Source organism: Lonchura striata, chromosome Z (genome assembly GCF_050655825.1).
Source record: "Lonchura striata isolate lonStrDom1 chromosome Z, ASM5065582v1, whole genome shotgun sequence".
Lineage (NCBI taxonomy): Eukaryota > Metazoa > Chordata > Aves > Passeriformes > Estrildidae > Lonchura > Lonchura striata.
Genome location: NC_140740.1, coordinates 39,890,643 through 39,916,422, shown reverse-complemented (window position 1 = coordinate 39,916,422; position 25,780 = coordinate 39,890,643). Strand labels below are relative to the sequence as shown.

The following is a 25,780-nucleotide window of genomic DNA, read 5'->3' as shown; positions in this document are numbered from 1 at the left end:
GGACCGGCACCGGGACCGGGACCGGGACCGGGACCGGGACCGGGACCGGGATCGGGACCGCCACCGGGACCGCCGGCGGCGGTGCGCCCGCGGCCTCGCCATGACGGCGGAGGAGAAGCAGAACCTGCGGTGCTACAGGCGCTACATCGAGAGGAGCCTGAACCCCGTGTACATCCTCAGCAACATGACGGAGTGGCTGTCCGATGGTGAGAGCGGCAGCGGCGCTGCCCCCAGCCCGCCCCCCGCCCCCTCCCGCTGCCCTCACTGCCTCTGCTGGTTCTTGCAGAGGTGAAGGAGAGGGTCCGGAAGGAGGAGGAGAAGGGAGTGACGGCGGCCGCCGCGCTGTTCCTGGATGCCGTGCTGCTGCTGGAGGCGGAGGGCTGGTTCCGGGGCTTCCAGGATGCTCTGGCTGCAGCAGGTGGGGTTTTGTCCGCCGCCCCTGTCCGGCACTGCCGCCCGCGTTCGGCGGGGCTGCGCGGAGCCGCCCGGCGCTCCCGGCACCGGCGGGGCCGCTCCGGCCGCCCTCGGTGCAGCCGCACGTCCAGTCACATCAGCTCAGATGCCGTAGGAAAAGGCAAGCTGACAGAGTCTGGAAACAAGCCTGTTGGGAGGTGAAGCAGCTTTAATAATTCTGAGGATGGAGAAAGCCTCATTGGCAGGAGACTTGCCTGTCTCTGAGCCTTTAGAGAAGAAACAAGACGGCTATTGTTCTCACCGAATACAGTGAAAGGAGGCTAAATCCTCTGAAGCAGAAAGGCAAATGGGTTTCAGGTGTGTGGGAATTGACTGGAATCGTGGGATAACTTCACTCAACGAGAGTCTTAAATGACTTTTTAAAAAATTTTAAAAGTTACTTATTGGCATTGAAAGTCTTCTATTTCAAGAAGTAACCATTAGTAGTTTATAAGGATAATTGTTCCATAGTAGTTATAACTACTTCATGTGTAAATTCCTAATCCAACTTCTTTTATTAAATGGAAGAGAACAGATTGTGAAGGTATTAAATTAGCAGCATCTTCCAGCTTTCTTCTATATGAGTATATTGTATCATATATCCTTTTTGGTGATTTATTAGATACATTGAGCCCCACTTTTATTTTAATTTTCTCACCATTAATTATGAATAATTATCTCAGTGAAAAAATATTACAATATGGGATGTGGCCCACTCATCCCTTAAAGCAAGTCCTAAGTCCAGAGCAACATTTTACCAGTCTGTGATAATCCTGATTTCTGAATTGAAGAACTATCTACTTTGAGCCTGCTAGTAATGTTCAGTGTTCAGCAAAAAGTTAAGACAGTTAGCCTGCTGATTCAAAGTGCTATCCCAAGTAGTTGTTAATTGGGCCGGAGACTAAAATTTAGAATTACTCTTCTTTTTGGCAGATGCAGGGATAAGTAATACTTAGACTAAAGACATTATGGTGGTAAGTATCTACACCACTCCTGCTCTTCTAAAAGGAAATAAGAAGTTAGGCAAATTCCTTCTTTTTGCCCACAAGTTCCTTTGGGACCCTGATCTGCTTTTTTCCACTTCAGAAGCCTACTTAGCAAATCACACAAGTCCTTAAAATATGCTTCCCTGCTGCTGTCTGTTCCAGGACCGTATTTGCAGCTGTTTGATGACTGTCTAGATTGCAGGTGTCTGTACTGCTTTCAGTCAGTGACTGTCTTGAATCCAGTACAGTAGGGATTTTTGAAGGAGGGTGGAGCCAAGGACAAGAGTGAAGGATAAAATGCAGGTAAATAAAAGACCACCAGAGCATCTTGTGATTCTGTGTAGTGTTCTTTGCTCTGGGAATCCTGTGAAAGAGTATCATGGAATGCAAGAATTACAAGGATTGTATGATTGAAAGACAGAAGTGGATATAGTTTCTTGGTGATGTGATGATATGACCTGTGACATAGTGTGGCTCTGTCTTGTTTTTGCAGGTGCTACTGGTCTTTCAGCATAGGTTTTTCATATTAGGCCATACAAGTTCTAAAAAGGAAAATAGTAACTTACTAGATAAAAATTGTATGTGCCTCACCTAGATTTTTATCATTTACAGGACAAAACAATTTTAATTTCTCCAGTGTGGCTGAGAAAATGTTTTTTCAGTTTGTTCCTACCTATTCTAGCTAGAGATTGAATTCACAGTAATGATTTGTCTTTTTTTACCTGAAAGGTTACACTGGACTGGCAGAAGCAATTGAAAACTGGGACTTTGGCAAACTGGAAAAACTGGAGCTGCACAGGCAGCTGTTGAAGCGGATAGAATCAACAATGCTGGAAATTGATCCCGTAGCAATCATGCCATACATAAACACATGCCTGATAGAGAGGGAATGTGATGAAATCCTGCAGGTATGCTAAAATCCTCGTATTTGCCTAGTTTTTCTTCAGAGAAGTGCTGGCTCCCTCTCTTGTGGGATGAATCAGTGCCTGTGTGACAAGTGGCTGGGTGAGGAGGATGGCTGGCCACAGGTCTGCCATAATTATATAATTTTTTTCTTTTCCTATTCTGAAATAGAAAGCCTCAGAGGTTTATGGCAGATAGAGTTTATTAGTGAGACTTTTCCAGACAGAAATTGACAGAATAGCTCTGTGATGTTTCACACCATTTATAAATATTCAACAAATAACCTAGCTATTTTTATAGTCCAGCTAAATTTAGTGTGTAACTACACACTAAACACTTATTGAAGTTGTAGTGGGTAAATGGCTGAATTTTATTGCAAAGCTTCTATTAATTGAGAAGGAAATGCAGTTTTCAACTGAACATCAAACATAACAAATTCACCTACTAAGCAAAGAGCAGTGGGTTTGATTGCTCAGAACCTATAGCAGTTTCTGTTTGTGGTGTGTGCAGATCAGTGAATACAGAAGCAAAGCAGCTGGGATAACTAAACTCATTGAATGCCTCTGTCGCTCGGATAAGGAAAACTGGCCCAAAAGTCTTCAGCTGGCATTGGATAGTGCAGGATATTACAATGCAAGTGAACTGTGGAATATAAGAGAAGGTAAAACGCGAATTGATTTTATGATGCTCTTTTCATGTTCTTGTACCAGACAGTAATTTTTTTTTTCAGGAGAATCAGACTTATTTAGAAGGATACCATCATGCAACTCTGTGATCCAAAAAGAAAAACCTTTTAAAATTTATTTAAATGCTTTTAATATAAAATAAAATACAAATAATACCCTACAAAGAGGCAGAAATTATTTTTTTACTATTTTTCCTCCCAAATGGTTAGGCATGGTGCCTTTTTTTTGGGAAGGAGAATCAGGCAGCACAGGCTCTGAAAGCATAAAAATCACCAAATAGTTATTTTCTTTCTCCTCTTCTTAATTCAACTTTTGCCATCTTTTTGGTTGCTTGAGTTGTGATAGATGCAATATTTTTTGATAAAATATGATTAGCAATGTGATAGTTTAGAGTGTGATACACTTCTATAATCCCCAGAGCAGATTACGTACCTTTTTCTATGAGAAATCGGTAAGCAGCCCTTCCCAAGTTAGTATGTTCATATTTTGTAGAAGTGCAAAATTGTCTCTCTTAGATTTTGCTTTTGTCATTGAATTTACCTTTCTCTCCTTGAAAAATACAGTGTAAGTAACCTGCAGCATAGGAGAATTTAGATAAGAATAAATTATTTTGCTACTAAAAATGTGATTTTAGATAAACTGGACTATATATCTTCATTTCTATGTTTGTTGTCTCCCTAGGTACTTGTTTGAATTGCTTTTTTAGTTAGCAACAGGGATAAGCTATATTTAAGTGGCTTCTTCAACTATATTTCTTATATTGATTTTTTTTTATTACTGCAATCAAAGGGTGTAATTTCTTATCTGGAGAATTAATTACTATATATGCATAAAGTTGTATACATAACTAATAATTTTTTAAAAATATAGGTAAAATAATACACAGGAGTAATACCTATATGTATCTAGGTATTATTTTGTGTAGCTGGTGGCTATTTGTGTAGCTAGTGGATATATTATAGGTTGATAATTATATTTTTTAAGTAAGCTTATCACTGTCTTTTGGGACAGCTTCCTCGAACATCCAACCCAGGAAAGCCAGAATCAGACTACTGAAGAAACATTGTCCATATTGGAAACATTTTACTGCTGGCAGTTAAGAAGAGTTGGTACCAGAAATTAATTGCAGATACTGTGTGTTTTCTGGAGCTGGACTGATGTGCAGATGCGCTCTTTCTCCCACTCCAAAAGCTTTGTGATCATATGTTCTGTTTGCAAAGAGACTCTTCATGCAGGCCCCTGGGGCAGTTCTTTGAGAAAGTATTAATTATAACACCAAAGAAAATTTCTCTTTTGATAGTTGTGTAATATAAAGAATATATTCTGACAATTTCTAGTCCTTTCAGAAGGTGGGGAGTAAGGGAGAGCAGAATCTTGAATTTACAAAGCTTCTTTGAATTCTTAAGAATTTTCATGCTTGTGGTTAATGTCCATGTTACACAGTGATTTCTTGTCACTAAACAGTGACAAACAGTAGCTAAACACTAAACTTTCCTCCCCATCTGTTGTCTCCTTTGTTTTTTGGAACTTGTTACATGCATTGAGCACATGGTTTTTCTAAACCCAAGATTCTCAGTGCTGTCCATCTTCCTTGAAAAGGAGCCTGTGTGCAGAATCATTTTATGTAGTCTTTTTCTTCCAGCAACCAACTCCCTCACCTTGTCACAGCAAATACATTTTAAAATCATAAGGATCAGTAACATGCCTTTTTTTCCATTTATACAGATAATGGCAAAGATGTTGATGGTGAAATGACAGATGCCTCTGAGAATTACTTTGAAACCATAATGACATTTTCTGAAGAAGCAGAATGTGATAATCTGAGCAAAAATCTCTCTTCAGTTTCAGGTAAGTCTTAAAAGTTTGTGGTTGCTATTTTCCATTTCCTTAGATTCGCAGAGGACACAGGTGTAGTGTGCCACAATGGAAAGTACCAAGGAATTAGTGCAAATCTCTGACTTGATTTAGCTGTCTTCTGTTTTAATGTTTAAAGGATCTCATGCTGGGCATTGCACATATTACAGCTTGCCCCTCATTTTTCATGTCTAGTGAAAAGTTTTCAGTCAGCACATTATCAAAAAAGGTCCCAAACACCAGCATGTTGTTTATGCACCTCTTCTCTGATAAAATTAATTCACACATGACCTGATATTACCCAGTTTAGAGAACCAAATGTGACTGCAAAAGATCCATGCAGTGGCTGTCATGGCAAATTTTGCTCTACCAGTTATTTCTAGTTCCTGTTCCATAAGTCCAAATACTCTGACAAGACCACAGTTTAAGAGAGTAATAATTTCAAAAGTCTGTAGAGCAGAAGGCTAAAATATGCATGTATTTGTGGAAAAATAATCCCTTGTGTTTTCATTCTGAGTTGAAAAAAGGCCAGTTGAAGTTAGCATTGTGAACCAAGATCTTAAAATGAGTTCATTTTATGAATCATAGTTGAGTGGTAACAAAAATGTGCCATTAAACTCATACAAAATTCTTGTTTGGTGCATCTGTCCTGTTAAAAGGCTTGTTTGTCAGAGAATGTTCTGTGTAGACTGCACTTTATCATTTTAGATTGCAAATATATGGGGCACAACATATTTTTTGCATTTTTATTGCACCACTCTTCACAAAAGCATTGTTTTATCCTAGAAAGCATCTGTGAGTTTTCATCTGTTTATGAACCAAAGAAGGCTCGGAGCTACCAGATTGAGCTTGCACAGCCTGCTATTGATGGGAAAAACACATTGATTTGTGCACCCACAGGTAAGGAGACAGACATTTTAAAAAAAAAATTCACTTGGTGGATATAGCTGTGAAAGATAGGGAATGGTGAAAGTTGAATCAGACTTCTTCAGCCATTTATTTCAAAGCTGTCTTCCTTGCAGTAGATCTAGATCTACTGCAATTAAAGACCATGGGCAGCACAGAGGCTGGCAAGACAGACTTATCTGTTGGCACATCAGTGCTTGTATTCAGCACATTCAGCATTCATTTTCCGCGTTCTGGCTTCTCCATTCACACTCCTCAGAGTGGATTTTTCAGTTTAAGCCAGTCATTAATCTTGATATTTAAGAAATTTGTCTTGCAAGTTGAAGGAAAAATAGGATGACTTAGCTTGTGGGTCCCCTCTTTTCTCTACTGCAATGCCTACAACATCCAGACAGCCTAATTTTCCTCTGAGCCCTGGAGGCAAGTGGGATAACAGAGGCAGGGACAGAGAAGAGCTCTGGCACAGTGAGCCTGAGGGCCAAAGTAAGATGAGAGGAGAGGAGCAAGGCTGCATGGGGATGGATGGAACCTGAAAGGTCCTGGTGCCTATGCACAGTCTGATTTGATGTGAGAGCACATGATAAGAGCGAAAAACAGACTCAGTGATTTCAAAGAATTCAAATACAACTGCAAATGGATTTTAATCCCCAGTGACTGCTTAATGGTTGTTACAGACTGAGACTGTGAGAGAGAAAGGGATGATTCCCCACCTGAGTAAGCAGCAAGTTTGGTTCAGATCCATTCCAAACGTGTTCAATCTGGAAGAGTAATGGCCCCATTGTCAGCTCCCCTTTGTTACAACAAGGCATTCAGATGAGACAAACTGCTGCTTACAAATGGACCTTTTCATACTCGTCCTGTACCATTCATGTTTTTTGTTTGAAGGATCTGGAAAAACTTTTGTGGCAGTTCTGATTTGTGAACATCATTTGCAAAACATTCCCTCAGGACAAAAGGCAAAAGTTGTCTTCCTTGCAACCAAAATGCCAGTGTATGAGCAACAGAAAAATGTATTCAGGCAGCATTTTGAAAGAAGTGGGTAAGTGTCATTCTCCCTGGTGGCTTCCTCCACAGAAAATAAACTGCTGTGGCTAGGGCAAGATGGAACATGTTTACTGGTGAACAAGAGTATTTGACAGTAACATCAGGATGGCAAGTAGCTGCAAGAATGGTATTGCCTTAGCAGACTTTGTTTGGAGAATCTGAAATCTGGTTCTGGAGAGTTTAAGCACTTGTTGCACATCTGTGGAAATGGTGAAAGTGTTTCTGTACTGAAAGAGTGAGGTGTGTTTTCTCTTGAGACTCCTTTCACACTTGCTTCCAAAGCTGAGGCGGTTCCTGGCAGTAGCAGTGGAATTCCTCTTGCTATTCTCAGTCTCTCTTATAAATGGAAGGACCCAGACTTCTTTGTTTTTTCAACCTCTAGTCAGAAAATGATAGTCCACCTTTCAGATGGGACTGCAAATTGCTTACAGGCGCATTAACAACCTGTTAATGTATCTTTAGATTTTGAGGGAACTGGTTACTCAACATCCACATATGTATCCCTATAGCTATGGGAAAAGGAGGCTGCTGGGCAGAAACAATCCCATGATGCCAGACATGTACACAAAAGGGATGTTACAAGTGAACTGACAGCTGCAGCTTAAATGTACAAGTTAATCAGTCCTCAAATATGACATATTTTTGTTAATGGTAGTTGAAAATCCATTTCTTTACCCTCGTCTCTTTTTTTTTTTTATTTTCAGCCTTCTGTGGTCAAACTGCCACCTCCAAATCTTTGACATTTGAAACTTAGTAACTGCCTTTCAAGCTCACTGAAAAGCCCAATTTTCCACCTTCCTTGACCTGCAAGATATAATTTTTCTTACGCTGTTTTTTGCATCTTCTTTCCAGATACTTTGTTCAAGGAATTTGTGGTGAAACAGTTGCAAATATCTCTGTAGAAAATGTTATACAGGACAGTGACATCATTGTGCTAACGCCCCAGATTCTTGTGAATATCATGGAAAAAGGGATCCTTAGCTCCCTTTCCATCTTCACTCTCATGATATTTGATGAGTGCCACAACACTACAGGCAACCACCCTTATAATGTGTTGATGACCAGATACCTGGATCAAAAATTTGACTCCTCTGCAAAACAGCTGCCTCAGGTAAGGCCCAGCCCATCAGTGGTAGAAACATTAGAGGAAAGTGTTTTGCAATGCAGTTAGCAAGGTCTTGCCTTTTGTGCTGATCCAGTTTAAACTCCCATTTAACAACAGCTGCAAATGGAAGTGGTAACATCTGGAACATTTTTTCATTCTTGGACATTTCCAGGCTTTTGTCCCATGTTACATCTTCCCATCAGCTACCAAGGAAGACTTACCAAGCATAACAAAGACTGGAGTACTTGAGAGCAAACAGAAGAGCTGAACTAGAAAGAAAGCATGTAATTTAGTAATCTCCTTGTTAGCTCTCTGTTGCTGTTTTCTGCACAATAAAATGGGGCCACTGCCTCTGCTGGCCTGAGGTTTTGATCCAGCTGAGAAGATACCTCTGAGTGAATGCAAAGGATGGGTCTGTGTGTGGGTTTGCTCTTCCTCTGTATGATAACCACTGACAGATAGAGCTCATTATGGATTTAAGTGGCTGGATAATTTATTTTAAGTTTAAATAAGTTTGAGCACCTTAGAGTAGGCATGAGTTTTGGTTCTTAAGTTTTTGTGCCCACTTCTTGTTCACTTCTCCCTGTTTTGTTTCCCAATTTGGTGACTGCTAACAATGTAGCAACATCTGCTATTCATGTGTGTGCTTAGATTGTAGGTTTAACTGCTTCTGTCGGAGTTGGTAATGCCAAGAGCACTAATGAAACTGTAGAGCACATCTGTACCCTCTGCTCCTACCTTGACATACAGGCCATATCCACTGTCAGAGAGAACAAACAAGACCTGCAGAGGTTTGGTAACAAGCCAGAAACGCGTAAGCACGCTTGCTTTTTATTTTCCTGTGAGTTGCAAAGTACCATGATTATGGCAGCTACTAAATTCCTCTTTTTTTAGGTTAAGATAAAAGCCTAAAACTAGGCTGGAGCCTTCCTTCCTGCTAGCTTGAAAGAAGTTTAGACGTGCAATCTCTTGTCCTGCAGTAAGGCAGTGCCTACTTGGGCATATTTTCTCTTTGCTGTTGATGTGCCATCTCTAGTTTTAATTCAGTTCTTCCAGTGAGGACTGGGGGCTGCTTATTTCTGCAGTGCTAATTAACCATAAATTTGACTGTGATTGCATAGAGCACCATGTGTAGTAGCATTCTTATAGACAAGAATTTGTTCTGTACTTCCCAAGGAAATGTTTTACTTACTCAGCACGCTGACTTACATTTCTCCTCTCTAGATATCAGATGGGTTAAAATGAGAGCTCAGAATCGTTTTGCAGACATTATCTCAGGTCTGATGTCTGAGACAGAGGTTTTGATGAGGAAGATTTACCCAGTGGGTAAGATGCTGTAATATGCCTGTATTGCAGTTCAGTATTTGATTAAATCAGTGTGAATCCTTACAGCTGCTAGAAGAGACACTCTTTTTTCACTTTCTTTCTCCTTCATTTTTAGTTGCATTTATTTCCTAAATAAGAGATTATAGATAAGAGAATCAACAGTTTTCTTGTTATACCTGATTAGTTTGACAATCATAAACATTTTTACTTGAATTTTAGCCTTCCACATGCAACTAAAAACAGTGTGCTTTTGACACTGTCAAATGCTTCTGAGTTTAAAGAATCTGAAACAAAAGGGCTTGCATTCAAAATGCAGTGGGCTTGATTTAGATGAGAGATACTGATATATTCTAATTTAAACATTTCTCCAAATCCTTCACACCCAATCTGTTAGGAAAATAAGAAATGTCACAGTGGTATTGCTCTGAATGTTGTAATTTTTCCCTTACAGCAAAATTTAATTTTCACACTTGCTGCTCTGACACTTGTGTTTTCTCTGGTGTCCAAGCTGCACTCAGAGTTATTTCTAGGGTTGCCCTGGCCAACATTTTGGTCAGCATTTTGTCATCTTTATGCTTCTGGGTACTCCAATTTCTGCTTTTTAGCAGGTCTCAGTTGTTTTCCTTTGAAAAGCCTTTGAGGTAATGTTTCAGAGTAGGATCTGTACAATGTAAACATCACTGGAAAGAGGATATGGCTGCCCAAGAAAGGAGACAGTTATCAGAAGGGTTCCAGCTTCAGGAGCTGCTCATGGGAAGGTTTGCAGAGAGGAGAAACATGATTGTGAAAAGAAAATTGGTGTCACAATCATGAGATCAATTCTATAACCCTTCAGAAGTAAACTGATTTTTTCTGCTTTTGTAGAGTTTCTAAGTGGTGTCCAGTAATAAAAAAAAGTGGTGGCCTTAATAAAAAACTGGAGAGCAGAAGGGGGTACAAAGTAGAGACCCATGAATGGGTATGCTCAGGATAAGCCTTGGTCTCTCCAGCTCTGGATTAAAGGACATTGTCTATGTTTAGACTGGTTTTTGAACACTGACTGCAGTGCCTTAAACCTGTTTACCTCAGTTCTAGATTTATCCCCTGCCCTGCACTTCCCAGATATTTGAGAGTGAACTATATTCTGGGGCAGGAAGGGATAATTAAAACCCCATGGAGCAAAAAAAAAACCCAAAAAACAAATCAAAACAAAACAAAACAAAAACAAACAAACAAAAAAACCCAAAACCAAACCAAAAAAAAAAAAAAAAACCAAAACAAAACAAAAAAAAAAAACAAAAAAACAAAAAAAAAAAAAACAAACAAAAAAACAAAACAACCCAAAATCCAAGAAGCCTGATAGCCTGATCAAAGAACAAAGATATTTTCAAAATGCATGTTACATTAAGCAATCATTTCTGAAGCTTATTTTGCATCATAGTTCCTCTTGCATGAATGGCAGTGGCTTCCCTTCTGTGTACCCTGTAGTTACTGTAGCCTGTGAAGCATGCATGCAGCAAATAGGTACTGCCTAGTTCTGCCTCAAAGACAGCCCCTTGGACAATATGCTTCTAGACTATTTAATGAATGAATATAAACTATTGAGTATATGGTAATTCAAGGAGCAATGTATGTGCAGTTTTTTAAATACCATAGACTTCTTACAGGATAAGTGAGCTCTAATATTATTACTTAGTCCCTGCAGATGTGTGTGTGTACACAGCTCCTCAGTTGAATTATACTGGGTTAATTTTAGGCTAACATCTGGGTATACTTTTTTTTCATGTATGTGTACATTTTCCTGGGAAACAGAGGGAGTGAAGAAAACATAATCTTCACAGGTGTTCCCAGGGGCTGGACAAGAAGCAATGGGCACAAACAGAAATATTTAAACAACAGATACAACTTTTTTGCTATAAGGTAGTCAAACACTAGAACAGGTTGTCCAGTGAAGTTGTAGAGACTCTGTCCTTGGAAGTACTCAAAGCCCATTTGAACTGAGTGATCTGCTTTGAGCAGAGGGTTGAACTAAAGACCTCCACAGGTGCCTTCCAGCCTCAGTGGTTCTGTGATTATATCATGAAACTGTTCTTTTGCTAAGGCTTTTTAGAGCCAATATTAGTGGGAAATGTGTTATCCTCTAGCTAATGCTTTTTATTTGTTATTCAAGAGGAACAATTTTTTCTCTCCTTTGATAGATACCATCTCCCAGATCAACAAGATTTACTTTGGAACACAGAGATATGAACATTGGATAGTTTCCACTCAGAAGAAATGCAGACTATTGCAACTGGAAGATAAGGAGAAGGAGAGCAGTATTTGTAGAGACCTTTTCATTTGTACTGAACACTTGCGGGTAGGTATCCTCTTTCCTTCAATACAAAAGTAGAGTCATCCTGTTCCTTCTGATATAGGTATGTTCACCTAGAAGCAGATTTTGAACCAATTGTCCTATTTAGAATCGTAGAATAAATGCAGAGTTGGAAGGGACCCCCAAGGATCATTGAGTCCAGCTCCTGTCCCTGCACAGGACATCCTCACCATGAGCCCAAAAGCATTGTCCAGGCATTTCTTGAACTCTGTTAGGCTGGGGCTGTGGCCACTTTCCTGTTCCACTGGAACCTGTTCCAGTGCCCAACCACCCTCTGGGTGAAATCCTGATATCCAGCCTAAACCTCCCCTGACTCAGCTTCAGGCTATTTCCACAAGTCCTGTCACTGGTCACAACAGTGAAGAGATCAGTACTTGCCTCTCCACTAAGTGAGGATGTTGAAGACTGTAGCAAGTTGACACAGGCTAAAGCATAAGGCATGTAAGAGTTGTCTCTGTGATGCTCACCAGGAACATATTGGTGCAGAGGAGAATTTGCAATGCTTGTCATGGAAATGGAAGAACACCACAACTTTGCAACACTTAATCTAGCTAAATAAAATTTGTGTTTATTGCCCCTTGGAAAATGAAGGCTAAATGCTTGTGTCTCTTTCCAAGCAGAAATTCAACGATGCTCTCATTATCAGTGAAGATGCCCGCATCGAAGATGCTTTAGCCTATCTAAATGAATTTTTCACAAATGTAAAAAACGGACCATATACAGAGTTAGAGAAGCAGCTGACAGAGAAATTTCAAGGTATTTCCCATAGTACCTGTGACAGTTGTAGGGGAGATGAGAGCTTATGGTAGGATGGTCCAGGTGTTTTTTTCTGAGTAAGTGCAGTTGTTTTTCCAGTTTCAAAAACTGCACTTTCCAGAAGATATGGTGACTGCATGGGTGCAAGTGCAGTGGTAGGGCAGGTGGTAGGGGACTAAATTTCTGGGACTGTAAGCTTCTAGTGCAGAAACTGATAAAATAGTAATAATTGTAGCTGGATGCTGTAGTAAGTTCTTACATGCCTGGCTTGGAGATCAGGCAGCAGTACCCTTGTGGCTGTGCCTCACAAGTAGGCAGATGGTCTACAGTCATGGGTGCTGATAGCATTAGATAAGCCAACATACAGTGTTCAGGGCACTGCCTAGCCTCCTGGCCAGTCCCAGTCTTCTGGGTAGAAGCAGGTGGTCCTTGTAACTTTCTGATTGAATGTTAGAGGTTGTCACAGTTCTGTGACCTGACCCTAGTTAGCAGTGGGCTATATTCAAGCCTGTGCTCTTTTGTGTTGCAGTGTTGACTGCAATTTTAAATCACTGCTGTGTCTGCCCTTGCAAGTCAGTTGTTTTCTTGGAAAACATAGCACAAGAGCTGAGCTTGTTTTGTTGCTGTCTTTTGACACATAGTATATCACATAAGGTCTCATATCACTTTGCTACAAAATGTGACATATTCATAATTTGGTTTTTTCTGGGGATTTTGTTGTGTTTAACCAACAGATTTCTCTGCTTGCATCTGAAAAACAGAATAGAAAATAAAATAATGTGTGTGCTGTTTGAAAGTAGGTTTGTGTGGGAATTCTGCTTTCTGCCTTAAAAAATGCAAATTTTTCAAGAAACCTTGTTTTTTTCTTTCAGAGATAGAACTAGAGCTGACTGCCCTTTCAAAAGATGAGTCAAATGAGAATCCAAAGTTGGAAGAGCTTGCTTGCATCCTGGATGAAGCATACCACTATAACCCACAGACTCGCACTATTCTCTTTGCCAAGACAAGAGCCTTAGTAGCTGTATGACTTTTTTTTTAAAACTCCTAAAATGGGAAGTGGGAAAATAAAATTACTCATCATATTACCCTTCCCATTTTGATCTGAAGTAGAAAAACGTGCATGTATTTAATCATTCTAATTTATTTTACTGTGTCTACCTAAGCCCTAATGCTCTGAGGCAGGATGAGTGAGGTGGCTTTCTTTCTTTTTCTGAAAACTACAGTACGGGTATGGTGTCCTTCATGATGTCAGACTACATGCTCTGATTGATCATTAAGACATCAGATTTTTATTTTGGGCCTAAAGTCAGTTACAAGAAGAAATATTTTAAGGGTTTTGGTTTTAAGGTAGTGTTGTTATGAATCAGCTCTACTCCTTTATTGACTGCACATCAGGAGGTATATATACATTTCTCAGAGGATTCCTATAGACCTCAAGAAGGTCTATAGCAGCTGCTTTTGATCAGGAAAAAGGAAAAACTTTGTGCAGCTGATGTTCCCTGGACTCTTTTCACTGATCTGTTTTATACTTGCCTATGATCAAAAATCTAGGCTGGATGATACTTTTTCTCCTTTACAGTACCTTGCTCCCAGAAAAGGTTTGTGCTTGACGTTAATGTGCTGCTAAACATTAGCATGAGTAGATTAAAACATTTACTGCAAATGTCAGCTGTTTCTGTTCTACTGTAAACAGATTTATTAGCTGAATGACCCAGCCCCCCTTTTTATCCTTTTCATTCAGACATGCTGGATGAATTGCAGACCAGAAAAAAAATTAGAATGGGACTAAAGTGTGAACTAATAGCACCATCATCTATTGGCAGCTTTGCATGTTAGATTTAAAAGCCTACAGTAGCCTGGATGATTTTTTGTTCTTCTGTATGAGCAGTTTGAATGTGCTACTGTCACTGTGTAGTGGAAGCCCAGTTTGTAAATAGTAACTACTTTCCTTTGATGCCAGATGTGTAACATTCAGTGATCTGTTAGTTTGTAAGAGAAAAATGCAAAATTTTTAGCAGTGAAAAACTACTTGCTCTCTACCCAGCCTTTAAGTTGCTACCTTTAAGTTGCCTTTAAGTTGCTACCTATCACAAACTAGCATTTCATCTGTGCAGGGAATCTAACACCCTGATTTGCTCTCCAGGCTTTGAAGAAGTGGATAGAAACAAACCCTCTTCTTAGCCACATAAAGCCAGATGTGTTGATGGGTAAGGGAAGAAAAGATCAAAAAACAGGTACACAGATTTGCACTAAGATATGCTAAACCAGTAGTAGCTATGCTATGACGTAAAAACTGTTCCGTTTTTCCTGTGTTCATCTTCTGTGCCCTTAAACAGAGGAAGGTCATGCAGATTTGCACTTGCATTCTTCCAGAGCGGGAAGACCTTGAATGAATCCTAAGAGGATTTTCTGTCCAGAACCTTGGTTAAAGCATCAGTAACACTGTCAACAATGCTTTTTTCCAGGATTCTTCTGCTGGTTCAAAAGCAGTTTAGAAACTTCACTATCATAGCTTCTTGTGATTAATTTTCGTACTATCTCTGTTACTTTGTGATTCCTCTCCTATTTCGTGTTTGATAGCAGCCACTTTAAGATAGAATAGAAGCTACAGCTGAAATGAATTACCTATGGCTTAAGTTCAGAATTAGGTTGGGTTTTAATTAACTAAGCTGCATGGGTGTCTTCAATAAAGATCATCTGGGTGCCATGTCTAAAATGGTGTCTCCCAAGTTGACAATATCTGTGACACATCAACAGGAATCCCTGGTCCGTGAGTATAATGTACACCCAGCTGCATATCAAACTTGAAGTAGTTTTCCAGATCGAAAGGATGTACTAATTTCTAATCACTGAAGTAAAAGCACATGTGGGTATCTTGCTCAAGGAGCTCTTCAGTTTTCTTTTCCTGACACAGTTTCTTGGTACTGTAGGTATGACCCTGCCAATGCAGAAGGGTGTCCTGGATGCATTCAGAAATGACAAAGACATCAGACTGCTAATTGCTACATCTGTTGCTGATGAAGGCATTGATATTACTGAGTGCAACCTTGTGGTGCTCTATGAATACTTCGGTAATGTCACCAAAATGATCCAAGTCAGAGGTATGGAATTTCAGAACTATTACTGTAGAAACCTGTTTTGGCCTAGAAATGGACATGAAATGCTACTAAATGGCACATTGGAAATACTGTAGTAATATGTGCATCCCTTGCTGTTGTTTCTCTGTGCCTTAGAGCAAAGTCTCATGTGAATGATGGGATGTGATAAATTTGTTCACTGAGCCAAGTCCTTGATGTTGTCTGACTGACAACAGGCAAATTAGCCATGCTGCACAAGGTTATGGAACTGTTGAGGACTGGTACATCAAGTTGACAATTACATATAAGCAGAACTATGTCTAGAAGAACTGTTGTCAGAAATATTACAAATCATTCTGTGGCAATTTACAAAGGACTGCTGCAATGGAATTTCTTGTACGGCCTTGGCTTCTGAAGGCCTTCTCCAGCCTGGTGGTTTATTACCAACCCAGCTACTCCCAGGTACACGAGGCCTTTGCCTGTGCAGATCTCTAATATTTGGACCAAAAGAGAGACACCCTGTTTCTGTCTTCCCTGTTTGTCCAGAGAAGTCTGTTGTGACTTCGGCCTTGAATTTGGTGATTTTACAGTATGGCCAGTAGAGGGGAATGAAGAGCCACACTAAATACTGGTTTCTGCTTCACATTCCTAAACAATATAAAAGTGCCTACTCTCTTAATGGTACATCTGCAATATTTCTTCATATTTCCCAAGTTAACATCATCATTTAATGTGAAGTGATTTCCATTGTACTTACTCTGTACTCTCCTTTCAGGGTTTGTGGATTGTGACCTTCTTATCTGTATTTTGTAATGAAATAACTGGCCCAGAATTGACATTTATGGATGAAAAGATAGTGCTTATTATTAAAAAGCCTTTAAAGGTGCAACAAAGAGAGGTTATGTCAGTTTCAAACCACATACAATGATGATTTTTGTGATGAAAAAACTCAAAAGAAATGTGAACGCTTTTTATAACCAAAATACTGCTAAACTGGTATGATATCCCTGTAGTTCTGGGTTTGTCTGTGTCTCAGCTTTAATAAACTGGCAGACAGTAGGCATAATCAGGTAGAAGAGAAGGTGCTTGCTGTTGTTGTTTGTGCTTTTGTCAGCACAGTATTTCTAGTTCCTTAGGTTTTTTGGGTATTTTTAGACATCAATTAGCAGGGCTTAAAACTAATAAGAAAGACTGAGATGAACTTTTCTCCTTTACATTTTTTTTACACAAGAAGACAGCAAGATGCTACACATAAAATGTATTTTAAAGCATGCCTGCACAGGGAGGCCACAGAAGTAGGCAATATAGTACTGGCTAGGGTATATCCATGAGGATACCTGGAAGGGGGCATCTTGTTCTGGTTTATTATTGAAGAATGCTCTTCAGAAGCAGCATTATCTGAATCTGAACATTACAAACAAAAGCAGACATACAGAAGGCCCTTAGCAGTCGTATGGCAGACCTGTCATTTTTGCATATGTTGGTAAGAGTAACTAAAGAGCATAAACGTGTTGCTGTATAGGTCGTGGAAGGGCAAAAGACAGCAAGTGCATCCTTGTGACAAGCAAAATGGAAGTGGTTGAGAATGAAAAACTAAACAGTTACAAGGAAGAAATGATGACTGCAGCTATTGAAAAGCTACAGAACTGGGATGAAACATCATTTGCAAGAAAGGTTTGTGATTTGTGCAGTTTTCATACTCAAATTTTAAAGGCATAATCTGTATCTACCTTCACCTATTAAGGGTCTATGTAGGGAAAAGTTATAACCTGAGGGAAGTGTTCATTGTACTTGATTTATGACAAAGGCTAGGTCAGCAGAGAAGGGATACTGCATACTGACAGTTTGTGAATGTCAGCTGTACAGTAACTGCAAAAACTTAAGAGCATGAGGTAGAATTTATGACCTGTTGCTTATGAAAAGAGGACTCCTGGGTGATGTAAGATTTGGAGGCCATCTTGGGCACAGTGTACAAAGATACTGAGATGCTTTGCAGCTGAAAATCAGGAGGGCCAAAGCCCAAGTGGATATTCATATGGACCACCACCAAGGGCTGAGGAGAAATCCCCATTCTTTATTGGTTATGGGGGAAACACAGTGACAAAAATGAAGAGAAGAGACTGAGGTACTTAATGCCTTGTTTGCTTCTGTAAGACTGGTTGTTCTCAGGATATTCAGTTCCCTGAGCTGGAAGACAGTGATAGGGAGCAGGATGAAGGACCTATAATCAAAAAGGAACTGATTAGTGACCTGCTACTCCATTGCGACAAAAGTTTATGGGGGCAGACGGGATCCATGCAAGGGTACTGAGAGACGTGGTGGAAAAGCTCATCGATCCACTTTCCAGCACTTTCCAGTACTGTATAATCAAGGAGATCCCAGGAGACTGGAGGTTGGTCAGTGTGACCACCCATTTACAAGAAGGACCAGGAGGATCTGGGAAGTACAGCCCCATCAGCCTGACCTCAGTGCCAGGGAGCGTTATGGAGCAGATCACCTTGAGTGCTATTACCCATCACATACAGGACAACTAGGGATCAGGCCCACCTGGATTTTGTGAAAGGCATGTCCTGCCTGAGCAGCTTGATTTTCTTCTGTGACAGTATGACCCACTTAGTGGAAATGGGAAAGGCTGTGGTTAGTGTCTGCCTGAACTTCAGTAAGGACTTGGCCTTTGTGACATTTCTTCTTCTACATCCAAGGCTTGGTGCAGTTTCTCCTGCTTCTTCTCAGAGTATTCCATTTCTGCATTTGTTTCTCAGCTACAGGCTGTGCCTTGTTGCTTCTTTCTCTGCCTGCAGTTTCTGTTGTCTTTGTAGCTTTCTTTCAAACCCATGAGATTCCCAGATCAGCAGCGTTAATTGTGCTATAGGGTCTCATATGACTTAAGTGTTCACATGGACATACCAGCCTTAAGACCAGAGGTGCTGTTGGGGGCTAGAAGGGAAGAAGGAGCAAATAGCATAAATGCTGTCCATCACATAGTCTCATTCTAGCTCTGCATTCTGAATTGACAAATGTACCCTGTTCTTTCTTGGTATGAGTTGCCAGAACAAGGTGTGTTTGGTTTTGAGTGCTTTAAGTAATAGGTTCCTAGATATTACATGCCCAAAGTCACATTTAGGCTGACAGTGGGATTTCATTTTTATTTATTGTATTTTCATTTTTATTTATTTATTACAGATACGTGGCCTCCAAATGAAGGAAAAAATGCTAAGAGATTCCAGGAAGAATGAAACAAAACATGAAATAGTAGGAGGGAAAAAAAAACTTTTCTGTGGAAAATGCAAAGCATATGCCTGCAGTACTGATGACATCAGAATTATAAAGGTATGTTTCTGTACAGGAAGCTATATCCATGACCACCAGGGAAGTCAGCATTATTGAACTAACTGCATTGTTTATCAGTGTGGAAGTGGACTATCTTATGCAAATCAGAGGAGAATAGAAATTCTGAGTAAATCAGTAAACCACAGTAACAGTTCTGACTACTTCTTTAGTATGATAAGATGAGTTGAGCTGATGTTGTTCAAGGTGTGAAAATATGGGATATGGTAGGAATCACTTCAGTTCTCCTGAAGCCCTTCTGACAAATTTTGTTGAAAACCACTGATCTTCTACTACATAACCTTCTAGAGTTACTGCTGTATATTTACTTTCCTGATTAGCATCAGATGGAAGTCTCTCTGCTGTTGAGATATTTCTCCTACAATTTCTGTTGACCGAAAATTATCTACACAAAGTACTGGGATCAGATTACAAACTCTTTGTCTTATAGGTCAGTTTGAGTTTTGAAAAGCAGGGTAAACCGTAGTTCCACAAGAAGAGCCCTACAGTTCTTCAGTATTATTTTGTTTTCTGTTCTGTAGGTGTAGTTGCTTCTGTGTATATCCTAGGGACATTATGATTGTACTCCTTCTGAACATGAATATCTTCCTTGTAGACAAAAGAAAGTAACACTCTTTACACACGGAAAGTGGTGATCATGCAAGAGAGGCTATTCTAAGCACTTTGAGCCTTTATAGTTCTGATTTTTGTTCTTTTGAAGCTGCTTCTATCTGTGGTGCTCTGAAAAGTGCAGTTGCAATGTGATGAGGGGCCTCAGGCCACAGCTGAGCAATACTGTGTCTGCCTTCAGGCCCTTCCCAAATTTCTATTTATTTTTACCAGCTGTTTTTGGAATGTAGATGGTGCTCACTACTCCTCTGCAAGGAGTTGGGAACAGCTCAGCTTTGTGAACACTTAGTTACATTTCTTTGACAAAAAACAAGGGCTATCTAAAGCACCTCTGACTTTTTCACTATTTTGTGCTCCTGGCTTATCACCTATACCTGTGCAAATAGAGTCAAGAGTTCAGAAAACTCTTCAGTAACTAGTTTTGTTTAGTACTCTGAAAATAGTGCCTCAGTTTTTAAAGTAATCCCTACAAACTGCATTTCCAGGAGGATCTATCATTTTCAGACTCAACCTCAGATTGTAAATATGCTTTCAAGTAAGGCTTTTTTTAATCTTTTATTATATATGTTATAAACAATAACTATAGCTCCTTCATCTTATTAGGGTTATTTTTTCTACCACTCCAAATTGCATGACCCCTCATGGGAAATAGGAGTCTCTCAAATTTGTCTATTGTCTGAATTACTCTCTTAGTTTCATGGGCATGGCTCAAATACAGCAAACACAGTTTTTAAAAAGCTTACTAAGTTCAAATATGTGTAAGCTGTTGACTGGGGATACACCATCAATTTCTTTGGTTTTGATAAGCCCAGGCCTGGGTCCTTCTAGTACCTGGTATTCCATTAATGGGGGAAAAAAAAGAGCAATGAGCCAGAGAGGCTGGAAGGTGAGCCTCCAGGATGACAGCAAGTGCCTTAACAGGGAGAACATGTATTTGAGAAAGGAAGGGGAATGACAAAGAAAAAGAGGAATATTGTTTCTAATATTTAGTGTTTCTGGCATGTGTTGTTTCAGGGATCTCATCACATTGTCTTAGGTAACGCGTTCCAGGAGCGTTATACAACAAAGCCCCACAGGAAACCAGTTCAGTTTGATGATTTTGTGAAAAAAAGCAAGATGCACTGCCGAAATACCGAGTGCCAGCATGACTGGGGGATCATAGTGAAATACAAGACATTTGATAATCTACCCGTGATCAAAATCAGAAGCTTTGTACTAGAGGACGTTGAAAGTGGGACACAAATGGATTTTCAGAAATGGAGAAGTATTAATTTGTCTTTGAAGAATTTTGATGAAGAAACATCCAGCTGAACTCAACATTTTAATGTATATATTGGTTCTAGTGTGCTATGCTGAAATAGCAGCAATGATCAATTATCATTTTTCTATAAAAACTTTTGTTCTTATGCTAGGCCACTTACCCGCATCTGGCTAGATTATAAAAGGCTGGTAAAGCCACTAAAACCAGTATTTGCTATATAATGAGATACTTCACCAGACGTTTCACTAGAAGGACAAGTATGTGCCTAGATGTCTAGATCCAAATCATTATGGCTATGAGGAATCTGGTCTGAAAAAAAAAAAAAGATCAAGTTGAATGTTTAGTTAGTTCACTAACTAAACATCCAACTTTAGGTAACAGGTTACACCTTCAAGAATTGAGGTGCGAATCAGCCTCTTCTTTGGTACTAACATGTTCCTTGTGAACAACATGGCTTACTAGCACTTCATGCAGTACTCTAGCTACTTCTGAAACTTTTTAAATGTTCTAGACATTGATATATAAAATTGAAAGAAAAATGTCCAGTAACTTTTCTGTAAGGAAGATATTACATCTCTTAAATTTCTCTTTAATAGGAAATGCTTCTGCAACAATAAGAAATGCAGTAGAGCAGCGCCCTCTTAGGGATTCATCCCTGTAATTAAATTGTACCATTTTCTTATATCACTGATCAAGTTGCTGTGGCTGAAATTGCAGAATGGGCACCCTCCTGTGTTGCTGAACTGAGCAAGTCCTAAGAGGGACAAAGTACACTGGATCATGGGAGGAGGTTCACTTTTGAAGGGGATTAGCATTTACCTGGATGCCCTGTTTTCACGGATTGTCACCTAAAATCTCGCAAGACACTGAAAATACTGTAAGCTTCCTGTCAAAGTCTAGGCATTAGTGTGTTCAAATCTGTCCTCTTTACTCAGATCCAGATTTCTCTGGGAAAACCAGAAATTCCTACAGAGTTTATGAAATGTTGTACTTGAACACTTTAAAGCACTGATTAAAACACAACCGCTGATTCCACACATCTTCAATGAGCTTGTATTCACTATTTCTGGAACCAAAACCAAATGTATTTTAAGTTCCCTTTGTGTATTTGACAATGTGGCAAGATATGTATGTACAAGAATTATGTTACAAAACACCAGAACTAATTAAAAAAATCCCCAAAACCAAAGCACAACTCCCTCCCCCGTCCACCCACACCGAATTTAAGAGTTAAGAATGAACCTAAATTTATGAGTTCAAAAATTAATTTAAACTGCCTAAATTCTACTCAGTGAAGCTTGTGGTGTTCTTGTAAAGTGTTGTGTGACATTAAAAGCAAAAGAACTTTGTAAGCACTGCTTCTTGTTCCACCTCAATCCACAGGTTTTAATGTGAAAGCTGTATGCACTGTACAGGAAGGCTGAATCTCAGTTCTACAGTAACTTCCTCTGTACTTAGTTTTTACCTAAAAGGAAACACAGAACAATTAATTAAGATTATTTATGTTTAGATAATGCCTCCCCTCCAAAAATACTAGGAACAAACTACTTTTGAAAAAGGCTAATTTAGCATTGTCAGGTTAAAAGTACATGGAAAAATTACAGTTTTTAAGTATCAAATCTGTCTGTGAAAGGACCATCTGCTTTGGAACTCTTTGCATTAAAAAAAAAAAAATCAAATCAGGCCAAAATTACAGTTTATAGTAATAACTACTGGGAAGTTGAACTTGAAAGATTTTGGTATTTTCCTATTGTTTGAACACAAGGATTTCAGACTAAAATAACTTTGCAGTTCAGTCTAAAGGAGTAATAAAGGTTGATGGGATAACACATTAATAAGAATTCAGCTTGATACAAGAAGCCTTCAGTACACTCGCTCAGTGAAGATGGGGGAGTGGGGAAGAACACCAGCACTCTATTTGGCCTTTGAGAATATCTAGTTTTTTTTAAAAAAATCTTGAAGCTGAAATTGCATATTTCTTACTAAGATTGCTACCATATTAACTACTCTGTTCACAGAATCATAGAACAGCTAAAGGTCATCTTATGAACCAAGGGATTGCCCAGGACAATGTCCAAATGTCCAGACAGAATCTGACAATCTCCAAGGATGTAGATACCACAGCCTCTCCTGGCAATCTCCTCCCATTAGTGCTTGGTCCCTCAGAGTGAAGAAGTGCTTCCTGTTGTTCACAGGGAACATCCTGTGTTTCACACTGTTTGTGCCCACTGCTTCTTGCTCTGTTATTTAGCACCACTGAAAATAGCCTGGCTGCATATTCTTTTGTGCCCTCCATTCAGATATTAGTACACAAACAGCAGAGATATCCCTGAGCATTCCCATCACTGGACTAAACAGTCCTGACTCTCAGATTCTCATGAGAAACACTTCAGACCTTGCAACATCATGGTAGGATTCTGATGGATTTACTAGAGGAGTTGTGTCACAATCAAGCAATAGCCTGTTTCAGGTACAGTACAGTCTTAGTGCCCTCCTGAAGTCTCTTCTTTTATAACTATTTTAATACTTGTTTTTTATCCAGAAACAGCCAGACCTGACTGCACTAAAAACGCATTAGGAAATTACTTTGAAGTAATTTCTCCATTATGTTAATTGTTGTGGTGGTTGCCGTAAATACAGTTAAGAGTGAAAATTGTTTATCTCTGAGTAAAAGTAGTTTGCTATCCTTGCAAATAGATTCACATGGCAATTTTGATTGGGCAGTCACTGACTGCACTGAGTGCATGAATGTTATTACTGGTTGCTAACTGACGTAGAAATTGCTGATGAGGATCTTTAAAGTGTGGAGATTGTCTTCTTGAGGGCACAAAACAGATGGAATTGTATTATGTCCGTATTCTGTTAAATTACAGAAGACTGCCAGGATCTGACAGTATTTGTATTTATTCTAGCTCATACAAACTTGTCAAAGAAACTAGGAAAGTCAAGACTCATATGATTCTGTTCATACAGGGACAATGAGAAAAGTGTAAGCCAAAGTCTTGCTCTGCATCACAACACCAAGGATAAAACGACAGAACCAACAAACTTTTTAAAAATAAATTTAATTTTATCTATTAGAAATATCCCCAATAAGTCCACCTTTCCACAAAGGCTTAGATTTTAAACAGAGTTCACATTTTTTAAAATTAATAAACAGCTAAATTATTTCAATATTAGATTCAGATTCTGTTTAACTGAGTAAGAAAGCAAGTCAGTGCCAGGTAATCAGGAAGGAATAAAAATGTTTTTATACTGTCAGTTAATTTCTAGATCACTGATATGAGCATGAAACCAAGTGATCAGCACGTGATCTGCAATGGTTCTACAGATGCCAGCAGTATTTTAATGACTTTTGCACTGTATTCTAAGGTAAGTCAAGCCAACTGCCATACAAAACAATTAATAAATGCCGTTTACTTTATATGGGTGTTCTAGTTTCCTGATACACAGAAAAATTCAGCACTGTAAACAAGCCTTCTAATACAATCCACAGAAAAAAATTGTTCACTTTATGGTTCACACTTTGAAATTCATGATTACTATAGTTTCATTGTGCTCAGGAGAAACAGGTTTGTACCTGTTTTTGCTTAATTGTTTTTGATTAGGATGCCATTTTCCGGATCATGTAGTTCAGAATGCCGCCGTTGTGGAAGTAAGTGAGCTCCACATCAGTGTCAAATCTCATGATGGCATTAAAGCTTCTCCCAGTGTCCAGCTGTTAGGATCAAAGAAAGTCATTCAAGCAGCAGAACCTTGCACATATTATTTGACATAATAGTAAAATAAAGACTACTAGGATAGTTTTGCTATCTTAAAAAATTGTGATAGAAAGCTAAAGGCATCAGTACTTCTATCCACACTAGACTACAAGAAGCTGCTTGAGAGGAATGTGGTTTAAAACAAACCCTAGCAAACACAGTATGGAGTCTCTTTGCATTTGCTGCTTCATTTATAACTGAGAAATTAATAGTGGACTTTGAGTCACTGGTCCAAAATACAGGATGGCTTTGTGTTAATTAAAACAGTTTGACCATCCTGCTTCTATATCCCATCATAGTAAATCACAGAATGGTTTGGGCTGGAAGGGATATTAAGGATCACTTAGTTTGAACCCCCACTGCCATGGGCAGGGAGCATTCCACTAGAGAAGGTTGCTCAAAGCCTTATCCAACCTGAGCTTGAACCCTTCCAGGGAGAAGGAATCCATAGCTTCCCTGGGCAGTAGTTCCAGTGCCTCATCTCAAATTATTCCTTGTATCTAACCTAATTTTACCCTCCTTCAGTTTAACCCCTATTAGAATAACTGTTTTAATCTCCCTCATAATCTCAATTCTTCTCCCTATTTTAAGCGAATCTTTCTGCCATATGACACGGCATACATTTTGAAGAGAATTAATTTTGAGTAAAATCACAGGGATTCAGAAAATTCAGTTCTTGGCTGTCTGATACCTTAATCTGGACATTCATCTGTGGTTTAAGTTTTTCAGGAATGATAATCGTGTAACGCTCCCGTCCAGTGAGTCCTAAAGTTCCTGCATCCTCTCCAGGTAAATACTGTAGAGGAATCACTCCCATTCCTACTAGGTTGCTTCGATGAATTCTCTCATAGCTTTCAGCAAGCACAGCCTTGACACCCTAAGAAATGCAAAACAGGTCAAGTTATTTCATAGTTCAAAACAGTCTTTCTGTACTCACAAGAAGAAAATTTGTTTGTGGTCCCCTCCATTTCATTTACTGGCTACTGGTAGAGTCAGCAGGTCTGTCTGACAGCTGACTGACAGTCCAGGGTGATTTGATTGTACATTAACTTTCACACCTCTTTAAAAGAAGCCTGACTCAAAAAAGTAACACATTTTCTTAGGAATCCTGCATTTACTTTAACATGTCTTATGCAGAACACCACTAGTAATTTCCAATACTCTTCCTAGTTCAGTGTTGCCCTCCTATAAGCACCAGTGTGCAGTTTAATTAATTTTGAAAATTTTACATGTTAATACATTTAACACAAAACCTCATTGACAGAAAAACAATCCTGCAAAAACCTACATGAATTTAAACACCAACTCTCTTGCACATTTTTCTAGTAATGCAAGAAAGCTTCAGAGTTCTTGCT

The 25,780-nt window shown here is 39.3% G+C and overlaps 2 protein-coding genes across 9 annotated transcripts in view; one reads left to right on the top strand and one right to left on the bottom strand.

The window, feature by feature from the left end:
* Positions 1–21,703, top strand: RIGI (RNA sensor RIG-I). Of its 7 annotated transcripts, none has more exons than XM_085567398.1 (18): positions 1–206; positions 287–418; positions 2,169–2,347; positions 2,853–3,003; positions 4,754–4,876; positions 5,669–5,782; positions 6,674–6,827; positions 7,685–7,943; positions 8,589–8,778; positions 9,162–9,263; positions 11,441–11,598; positions 12,234–12,369; positions 13,242–13,390; positions 14,513–14,603; positions 15,300–15,470; positions 16,969–17,120; positions 18,630–18,776; positions 20,418–21,703. In XM_085567398.1, exons 1-18 carry the CDS (start codon positions 101–103, stop codon positions 20,712–20,714), a joined length of 2,811 nt encoding a protein of 936 aa, XP_085423524.1. In that variant the 5' UTR covers positions 1–100; the 3' UTR covers positions 20,715–21,703. The 7 variants fall into 7 exon arrangements, with proteins under 7 accessions (XP_085423524.1, XP_021392809.2, XP_085423521.1 ...); XM_021537134.4 differs by having other exon boundaries at positions 3–206; positions 8,589–8,751; XM_085567395.1 differs by lacking the exon at positions 287–418 and having other exon boundaries at positions 10–206.
* The window catches only part of ACO1 (aconitase 1), a 43,268-nt gene continuing 36,066 nt past the window's right edge, over positions 18,579–25,780 (bottom strand). For both annotated transcript variants that reach the window (XM_021537139.3, XM_085567399.1), the window contains 3 exons: positions 25,117–25,302; positions 24,245–24,382; positions 18,579–22,129 (listed from right to left, as the gene is read on the bottom strand). In XM_021537139.3, coding sequence (XP_021392814.2) covers positions 24,269–24,382; positions 25,117–25,302 — 300 coding nt within the window. In that variant the 3' untranslated portion in view covers positions 18,579–22,129; positions 24,245–24,268. The remainder of the gene's footprint in view (positions 22,130–24,244; positions 24,383–25,116; positions 25,303–25,780) is intronic.